The sequence below is a fragment of the Trichinella spiralis genome (genome assembly GCF_000181795.1).
Source record: "Trichinella spiralis strain ISS 195 chromosome Unknown Scfld4, whole genome shotgun sequence".
Lineage (NCBI taxonomy): Eukaryota > Metazoa > Nematoda > Enoplea > Trichinellida > Trichinellidae > Trichinella > Trichinella spiralis.
Window position 1 is genome coordinate 5,866,944 of NW_003526943.1, and position 9,881 is coordinate 5,876,824.

Genomic DNA, 9,881 nt, shown 5'->3' on the forward strand with positions numbered 1-9,881 from the left:
ATCTAAGTTGATCTTCAATTGTAGATAAAATATGAAATGAAAACTAAATATTGTTGCAAAATGGTTATTTAAAATGAAATTCAAAACCGTCCAATTCATTTTCGTTTGGTATTTCCTTTGCGTTTAGTGCTTTGCGTTCCAGAGTTATTTTGCTTCCAGGTACATAGGAAAGTCGGTAAGCTGGGATTGAAAACGCGATATCGCCAGGATGAAGAAACAAGAAGAAAAATCAAAATGCTCCTGGCCATCGCTTTCCTCCCTGTACCGCAAGTTGATACTGGTGTTAGCCTGCTTGAAACAGGCACTGTGGGTAATTTATTAGCCTTATTTCAATATTTTCGGCAGGAGTGGATGACTGATGATAGGCTGCCGCTCTGGAATGTACATATTGCATAGTTATGCTTTTGTCCAGTTATAGGCCAAAAATGAGATCAAGAAAATGGTGGTGGAGCCTTTTCAATAATGCCCTGAACATAGCAGTGGTCGCTGCTTGGTGACTTCATTGTGAACTGCACGACGCTGACAGATCAGCGATGACACATTTGGCATTTAGAAGAGACATTACAGCTCATTTCCTTCGAGCCAGGCTCCTACAGATCTCAAGGCCTGAGCCACGTAGCCACTTGCCACACAGTTTGCGAAGCTCACGTGGACATTTTTTGCAGTCAAGTACGCAGGGTCGATGCGCAGTTTGCAAAAAAACTGTAGAAATCAGTGTGTTCAGTGTGGCAAACGGCTGCATCCGATATGTTTCCCAGTATATCATCAGTAACTGTGACTTATATCTGAGGTATCATAATACTATTGTGTAACTGTTTTTTCCACTATGTTTACTATTCAGGAGTGATGAACTGTAGAAATAAACCGTATACTGTTTTCATGCAGACACCGTAGTGTCCAATGTTCCCACATGGGAACGTGATAAAAAACAACCTTCTAATTATTTTTTCATAACCATTTTTCATTTATATCTTAGCTAACACTCACGAACTTAAATGGCTGCAAAATTAAGTATCCACTCCAACTGTTAATCAACCAGCTCCTTACAAGAAATCTTGCCGCAGGTTCAATTAGACAAATTAGTAGTAGGTACGCTGAAAAGCAACAACGGGTAATGATTTATACGCGTGAATACACCATCGGCAGCCGTACCTTGGAGCGATTTCTTGAAGCTTTAATGTACCTCACGCCAGATCCGATTTAATGCCGCCTTCCAAGTGGTGGTTTTGTATTATATTTTATTATCAGTGTTGTTATTATCTGTTGTTTATTTGTCACTTTATTCTTCATTGTTCTTATTATGTGTTACTTGCTGTTGTTGATTATTGACTTTATTCTTCATTGTTCTTATTATCTGGTATTTGCTGTTGTTCATTATTCATGCAGTTCTCTGTTATTTACTATTGATATTGTTGTTGTTGAGCATTGGAAAGTAAATTTCCTTTAGAAAAATTGATTTCAAAAAATACTTAAACTTCATTTGCCTACCGTAATGAAACAAAGCAGTTTTTAAAATCATATTACAAATACTAATCACTAAAAGTGCAGAGTGGAAAAGTAAATATTTAAAAGAAAAACAGTGAAAAAATTAAACTGTCAAATGGTGGCGTCACGAATCAAACACTAAAAGAGGTCAAAGGTTGCGTAATGAATAGTTATGTAATTAAAAATTTGGACCAATGAAATGAAAATAATTTTAGCTAATCAAAGCAGAACAATTTTAATCAATGAAAAGTTTAGGCAATAGAACCAATGTTATTACGCCAAAACTATGCAATGAGAAGCGATCCAATGAAAACTCGATTTGTCGCCAACCAATAGAACATTAGCACTGAAAATTTTACTTAGAGAGACTAAACCATTTTATAAAAGTGAACATTGAGAAAACATTAATTATAAACTTTATACTGCATTACAAACTTTCAGATCATCATATTCACAGTACAATGCGATACTTGATAAAAAATGCGATGGTCATATTACTAAAAGCAAGGTGAATTCATTAAAAATAAAAAAAAATTTACTTACCAATTCTCATGCTTCTTGTATAAGTTTATTTAAAAATTATCATAAAAATAGCTGTACATTAGGCATTGGGTGAAAGTGTATACTGTAATTTAGGTTATTAAATCTTGAAGGTTATAAACAAAATTACAGTAATTTAGTGTTTACGTACTGTTGATTGTTTTCCGATCTGTATGTCTTATTTTTAATGAGAGTTTAAATTTTCTAACCTTGTCAATGCTTACATATAACTCTTCAAATACTTTCATCTTTAAACTTTCGTTTTGTTTTTTTTTTGTGAAGAAAATTAAAAATTTTTAAGTGAATGCATATAATTTGAATGAAATATAAGAACTTTGTGCACGCAGAGCGTACGAAAAACATTGCATTTTACATAATTTACTAGTATACTTTTTTCAGGTGAACACGTTTATATTACAACGGACAAGCAGCGTTTTCCACTATGAAACTGAATTTGTTATTTGGTATTTCAGCATTGCGACTGCTTACATATACACACATATATTTTCATCGTGCTTTGCTTTATTTGAGGTGTCGAAAAAGACGAATTTGTTTTATCAGATGATAATGAATGCAGTTTGAAGTTGATTGATTTGAAAAATCATATTGACAAGAAATTTGACATTCCAGTTAGTAACCAAAGACTGATTTGTCGAGGTCGCACCCTCGTTGGTGATGAGATGCTGCTAAATTCGTTTAACTTCAAGCCGGGAGAAAAAATTATGATCATGGGCAACCGGCGAGATGATCCACGGTTGGTTCATTCAATGAATGTATTGCATGAAATTGAAAAGCACTCTATTGCGGGCTTTAGCAAGAAACTTAGGGAATTTACTGATGAAGTGGATGGAATTGCAAAGGTGAGCAGCATAACGTCTGAAATATTTTTTTAAAGTTATCGTTACTGATTTAAAATGACTAAAACAATTTAAAATGTTCACGTATATATATATAACATATTTTAAGGGTTACCTTCCAGACAACCTTGTTGATCAAGCTGTGGATAAACTGACACATAAGTCACTTTTTCTTAACGAAGAATGCATGAAAGCTATGGAAAAGATGGACGCACTGTCTTTAGGAGATGCAAAACTAGAAAGTGCAAGGTTAAAGCGTAAAAGTTTAATCAATCAGATTCAAGTAAGCATTTTGCTTAAACTTTCTGATTGTTCTTGAAAAAAAACGAATTGTTTTTTACTCATATGGTTAGAAATGATCATTAGCAAAGCATGCATTGTTATTTTAAGTAGACTGGAAAGTTTCGTTTTTAATCATGTTAAACAAAAAGAATGACCCAATGCAAAAATTAGCGCATTCGTTTTTCTTTTTCTAAATTATGTGAAGTTTAGAAACATGTTTTTTTTACAATTACATTGTATCTGCTTTGTTGAGGTTGAAATTTTGTTTTTCTTCGTTTAGAACATTTTGCAAAGCACCGACTATCAAATGCAGAATTTGCATGAATTTTTAGAAAGAAGACAGGAAGAAAAGTGAAATTGTCCGTTTGCTGTGCACGTCTGTTGTTTCACTTTTCAAGTTTCACGAAGAATCACGCTTTTGTAATTCTTTGCATCTGCTGTTTGTTTGTAATGTTTGATAAATTTCCACCGCTGATCTGTAAAAGATATCCCTTTTTTATTTTCAAATTTCAACTGTATATATATCGAACAAAGAAAGTAATCATACTTCTGTAGCAAGTCGGCGTTCAGTGCTCCTCTACCTGTAGTAGGAAAGTTGTTCAAAATGTGCATTGTTAAATGTCGTACTAATGCAGATGGATGATTCTGAAATGTTGACTGTGTTGTAATAAAAAATGTTTTCACGTTTCATTAAAAAAAATACTTTCAACTGTTGTAATTCGTCGAGTTTGCAAGCAATCGCTCCGCAGTGTTCCAAATCATCGACATTTGAAAAGTAGGGCTTTGCAAGCTGCTCTTCAGTGTCAAGCAGACATTCAAGATTTGGGTGAGACTGGAAAACAAAAGCCCATGTATGTATGTATATATGTATATATATTTTGCACGTTTGTTTGAAAATCATGCTACAAAAAAATTAAGCCAATGAACAATGCTCACCATGAAATAGCTACGAATTGCCAGAAGACTTGCAATAAGTTCTGGCTCATTCATTTGATGAAACGCCGATGCCATACGTTTGATATAAGCTGCCACGCGATTTTTAGAAATCTAACAAAATCAATTAATACACACATACACACACACACGATGATGAGGAATAATCAGTTGATACTTTAAGCTCAAAAAGAAAAAGAGACAATCCTGCTGCATACCTCTTTACGACGTTTATTGATGATGACATCCGAACATTTCAGATATAATTCAAACTGGCGGATAAACAACGCTGCAAACAACAAAGTAGAAGACATTAAATTCACGTAAGTCGAAGAACAAGAAAATTATTATATTCAATTTGTTTATCGAAATAATTCATCAGACATTAAAATTTTCAATTTTTTTAAAAAATAGCATTTTATCAAAAATTTCTCCTCATCATAATGGATATTTTATTGATTCATGATATTGATCAGTTGAGCATTCTTTGCATAATTTTTATACACCAAATGCATAAATAAATGAAGTGAAAAAATATTGCGCTTTTTCTCAAACGATATTTTAAAAATGTTACATTTTTTACACATGTTGAATAAAAAAAACATGAATTACAATTAAGCAAAAGTGAATGCATACCTCTTTGTTTTACGTTCATAATTTTTCGAAATAGCATATAGAGACAATTCTGGAAATAATAAGGATCCACATTCAAAGCTTGTCCTTCGTTAGACAGCAGTTGATAAACTGAATATATGCAATGCAATGCATCGATCACTCGAAGATTCTATTAAAAAAAACAAATCAAAAACGAACGATCACTACAAAATATTAAAAAATTATCTCATTTTTTAGGAACTAAAAATAATAGTTAGCAATACAAAAAAATATTTTTTAAAAATGCAAATGAAAGCAAACCCCATTTTTCAAAATGGACTGCAAAGTAGAGAATAAACCATCGAAAAAGTCGACGTTGATCAAATGACCAAATTTTGATAGACCTTCAAGAACTGGCGATAAAACAACTGCTTCCGGATTCTTGCGTAAAATTCGAAAATAAATATTGAATAAATGTTCCATGATTTTCGTATGCTAAATAGTAATGATGATAAAATCAAGTTTAAAAAAATGTTCAACAGAACAATATAATTTTTACATATTTCAGTATGGCATTTTCTGTTTCGGATACGTCGATTTCCTTCAGTTCCATTTCCAATCGTCGAACACTACCATAATATTTACGCTGCTGACGACTCAGAGTTTTACTCGGAATTTTTTTTCTCGATGGACCATCTTCATCCGAATTTTCCCGTCTCACTTCCTAATTTTATTACAAAAATAAAACTGCCTTCAAATAATTCATTTAATTTAAATCAATTTTTTGATACTTTAATTTTCAACTCAAGCAAAGCACGCAGCATTTCGGGTTTAGCGAGGTGGGGCTTTTTTCTGAGGAATTGATTCATTGCACGAACTGCATCCAACGAAACTGCCCCTCTACTATCGTCGATAAACAACTGTTTGAACGTACCACAAACTAAATCTCTAATCTGCAAAATACAAAATTATATTCATTTTACGGTAATACAAATTTATTCATAACAACAATAATCATTCTTTATAAATGAATAATAAAACAAATTCTAATAAATACGATATGAAATTCTAATAAAATAACAAAAAAAACACTAAAACATAAAAAAAGAAATTCTTACAACTTCATCTTTGCTGCACATAAATGGAACCAATACAAAAATGATGTTGTTCCTGTAATTGAAATGTGGATGCTTTAACAACAATTCGGAATAAAGCTTGAGGGAAAAAATTCCAAGTCGATATAAAACTGCAGAATCTGAGCCGTGTTTTATTTCTAAAGAAATTGAAAATAAAATTACCTTTTCAATTAATTAAGAGTATAAACAAATAAATATGTTTTATGAAAAGATAAGAAAATAATATTAGCAGAGATGAATAAATTTTTACTTGCGGCTAATTTTTCCAATAGTTGAAGATATTTCACATACAATTTCAGCAATATCTGTTCAAAGTTCCAAAGTTGTTTTGTCTCTTTCTTCATCTAAAAATTACCAAATAATTTTCATACAACTTTCACCAAAATTTGCCGTTATCAATTGTGCTATACCTTCTGACGCAGCTCTTTTTCCGTCGGCGATCTTATAGTATAGCCTGGAATGATGTCCAAAAACACTTGCAACAAAGAGGCCATCGCCAGTTTGCCAGTCGTGGCGAAATAAAGTGGATACGTTCGACCGGAAGCGATTTTCATTATTTCATTCAGTTGAGAGATCTGAAAATTTAATTTTTTTTCCTTTAAACTAAATTAATCGCTTACTTAAAACAAAGTCACAAACATGCTGCTGAGGATTTTCAAGTACACGAGGGCAAATTGATGCAATTTTCATTTTGCATTCTTCCAACGCACGGCGCCTGTTCTGTCGAACACGAGCCAAACAAATCAACGGATCTTCGGCAATTGTCCGCTCGGTGGACGAATATCCCCCCACCTCAGCATCATCATCACCTGGATCATCGGGATCAACTTCCATTTCATCATCCTCACCTGATGATCCACTATTTTCCGTCTCGTCCATCGCGGCCACTTTGATCACCTTCCCAGACAATGTTTTCACAGGAAGCAGAGGTTTCAATTTTGAATCATCATCCTCATACCTTGACCAAGGAATATGATCAATAGACAACTGATCGTCGTCATCTTCGTCGTCTGTAGTAGTAGTAGTGCTATTGGCGGTGGTTTCCTGTTCTTCATACTTTGGAATTTTGCTGTTGGCCAATTCTGGATCTATCATATCAAAGGGTAAAATGTCGTCTTCTTCTTCTGAATCTTCATTTCTCGCTTGGCGCAGCTCGTTGGTCAACGCTATCCACTGTTGCAGACGTTCCCCATCGGCCACTTGACGGTGAACCGTTCGTCGCAAAAGTTTGTCCCGCTTGCGTAATTTTTTATCTTTAGCCAACTTTTTCAAATGACGACTTTCAACTTGCAGTTTCAACGAACTCAAACACTTCTTCCTGCTTTTCTTATTATTACTTTTCTTACCACGTCTGGCCATGATAAGTGATCTCAACTGAATCAACACTATGATAATAAACAAGTAATATATTTGATACACAAAAACGACAAGTCAACATAAAGTAATCATCAACCAAAGCGACAGTACGCTTTTCACGATCGAACAACAAATATAGAAATGATTTAATCAAAAAAAACAAACAAACAAATCAATAAGTAGAAATATCAATTCATCTTTCTACCATGTTGTGAAATGATATCAATATTAAATTCTTATACTTGACTCGTTGCACGTAGGCAAGTTGACAAGCTTCACGTGCTGTTCAGCTTTGCACATTAACAAAAGTTGACAGATGATTGTGATTATGATGTTTGAAAACAAAAAGAAGTGAAAAGACCAACCTATTCTAAAATTCACATGAAATGCAAAAAATAAAATATTTCAAATTTTCTCAATTACACCTACCTGAGCATTATTATATGACGACCAGCTACCTGCAACGCATTATCGCACAGCATCAAATTCTTCTGCACGTGGATACAGTAAGTTATTATGGTTAAGCAAGTACTCAAAGCTGAAAGTAATCAAATCAATCGGAACAATGATAATCTATCTATTTTGTAAAAATCGTCAAACAGCCGCTTACATGTTAACGCAGTGAGCACATGGAGTATCCAAAGCAAACCCAAATTGGATGGTGAAAAGAACAAAAATAAACAAAAACAGGCAGCTGTAAAGCTAAACAGAGCGGCGAACCCTGCCCAAATTGAAGGCAAAATCCATATCAGTCTGCACTTTGGTGAACAGCGTAGAAAACAATCCCGATAAGCTAAAATCAAACACGCATGCAATGCTTTGCAAATATTGGATGAAACACAATTTACTATTATACTGCACTGAAGTCGAATTGAGAACACTTTTGCTGGAAAAAATCAAACCCAAACTGGCGGTTTCATTGGCCGAATTATTATTGAAATAAACAAAAATATTGTCGAGAGTGAATGGATAAATTATGCAACCACAACACGTGAAAAAAAGGACGGAAACGAAAAGAAGAAAATTGAACTTTCCGTTCTTCGACTTTTCAATGGCACTGTTCGAGACCATTTTGCATTCGACTATTTTCAAAACAAAAAATTTACTGCTGATACTCCATTCACATATTCTATTCTAAAATTAAATGAAACAATTGCAAAAAAAAAGAACAAATAAAATTAATTGAAGAACTTAAATGAAATTCAAATGAAATGAACAGCAATAATCAAGCCAATTTAATAATTTTTTTCATTAAAACATAGATAACATAACTGAAAAACTGTTCTCTGGAAATATTAGCGTTACAAAATGGTCAACAACTGGCAATATAAATAAAAAGCAAAACCGATAACATAAAATACGACATACAAATTTCACACTTAACAAAATACCAGATATTAAACATGCAGTATATGGTACTTAAATTATACCTAATTACAATATTACAATATATATGTTCATTTAAAAATGTGTAGTGCAGAAAATTTTAGAATAAATCCTTTAATAAAAAGACAATGCAATTTAGAATATGATAGGGTTACAACTTCGTATAGAGGAATATATTCACAACGTCTAACTAACTTTTTGATGTAAAATATTCGAAAATAAATTTTACCGAATTCGTTGTCAATCTGCAAAACTTTATACTAAAAATAAATGATAAAATTAATAAATACAGTAATGCTAATTTTCAAGAAGTGTTTTGCATGTCATACTGTATTTTGATCATTGGAATTTTATTAAACGATTATATGAAATAATTTAGTTGAATTAGTCATCCAATTGCTTATTCATGCAAATTTATACTTTCGTGGTTGCTGAAACAGCGAATTTTTGCTCCTATTTTTACCGTATTAAATTCAAATGTTAGTGCAGGAATTTTTTTAAAGTTTCAAGTAGAACTGACTTGAACTGGTTTCTATTTAAAAAAATTATCAGAAACTGAATAATAACAACGAGCACTGAATGAACAATAAAGTGTACTGAATAAACATTGGAAAAGTTGGATATCTTGCAAAAGAATGCAAAATATAGTTGCGTTTTCAACGATTATGTTTGGAAAAGATTTGTTTCAAAGCAGTGATTATCAAATTTTAGTTCAGCTGAAGTTAAAAAAAACGTAATCTCTATTTACGGTGATACAAAAATTCATTTAAAAAATGCATTTTGTGGCAACAATGTTGCAAATGTTCATAGTAAATTTATAAAGTATTCAACATCATATATTTATAAAGACAGCTTACAAATATGTTGAAATTTTAAAAATCACCGAACAAATCGATGTGAAATTTTAAAACATGCAGAGTATTAAATATGATGGTAGTAAGAAGTATTTGATGGTAAAATACTTCCAGTAATGCTTATGACTGTGTTTTTTATTTTCATTGGAAGATTACTTAAAAATGATTAATTATAAAGTTAATAAAGATTTAAAATTAATTAAGCTAACTAATTATTTTTTAAAGCGAAGAAATTCATATTTTTATATTTGTAAGATTGGTGAACATGTGCATATATCGAATGGCTTAGAATAGCTAATAATTTAAAATAATTGAAATTTAAAGCATTGCGTATTTTTTTATAGATTATTTTCAATTAGATTAAGCGTCAACAAAAGTGATGAAAATATTAATACTTTTATATACTGTAGTTTTTGGTAAGTTGGCAACTTCCATTCATTTTTCATTTGCGAGTCGAT

General features: G+C 32.2%; 2 protein-coding genes across 2 annotated transcripts; one reads left to right on the plus strand and one right to left on the minus strand.

Annotated features, from left to right (window-relative positions):
• The first annotated feature begins 533 nt into the window (after positions 1–533).
• Positions 534–1,204, plus strand: Tsp_01459 (hypothetical protein). Its single transcript, XM_003377216.1, has 2 exons — positions 534–689; positions 977–1,204. Exons 1-2 carry the CDS (start codon positions 534–536, stop codon positions 1,202–1,204), a joined length of 384 nt encoding a protein of 127 aa, XP_003377264.1.
• Positions 1,205–3,564: 2,360 nt separating this feature from the next.
• On the minus strand, positions 3,565–9,335 carry Tsp_01458 (nucleolar complex-associated protein). Its single transcript, XM_003377217.1, has 19 exons — positions 9,303–9,335; positions 8,799–8,829; positions 8,552–8,601; positions 8,290–8,317; positions 7,613–7,721; positions 7,426–7,553; positions 6,467–7,212; positions 6,238–6,402; positions 6,078–6,171; positions 5,810–5,964; positions 5,483–5,644; positions 5,251–5,415; positions 5,013–5,186; positions 4,734–4,881; positions 4,316–4,386; positions 4,101–4,211; positions 3,868–3,996; positions 3,712–3,809; positions 3,565–3,640 (listed from the first exon to the last, which is right to left on the minus strand). The coding sequence occupies exons 1-19, from the start codon at positions 9,333–9,335 to the stop codon at positions 3,565–3,567; spliced, it is 2,673 nt and encodes an 890-aa protein (XP_003377265.1).
• Positions 9,336–9,881: the final 546 nt, after the last annotated feature.

Coding starts and splice junctions, on each gene's coding strand:
- Tsp_01458 (XM_003377217.1), bottom strand. CDS start 9,335: ATGAATTTTTGTATCACCGTAAATAGAGATTAC. Junction 8,318..8,551: donor TTTTGTTAAGTGTGAAATTT/GTATGTCGTATT, acceptor ATTTAATTTTAG/AATAGAATATGTGAATGGAG. Junction 7,722..8,289: donor ATGTGAATGGAGTATCAGCA/GTAAATTTTTTG, acceptor GATTACTTTCAG/CTTTGAGTACTTGCTTAACC.
- Tsp_01459 (XM_003377216.1), top strand. CDS start 534: ATGACACATTTGGCATTTAGAAGAGACATTACAGCTCATTTCCTTCGA. Junction 690..976: donor GTACGCAGGGTCGATGCGCA/GTTTGCAAAAAA, acceptor TTTATATCTTAG/CTAACACTCACGAACTTAAA.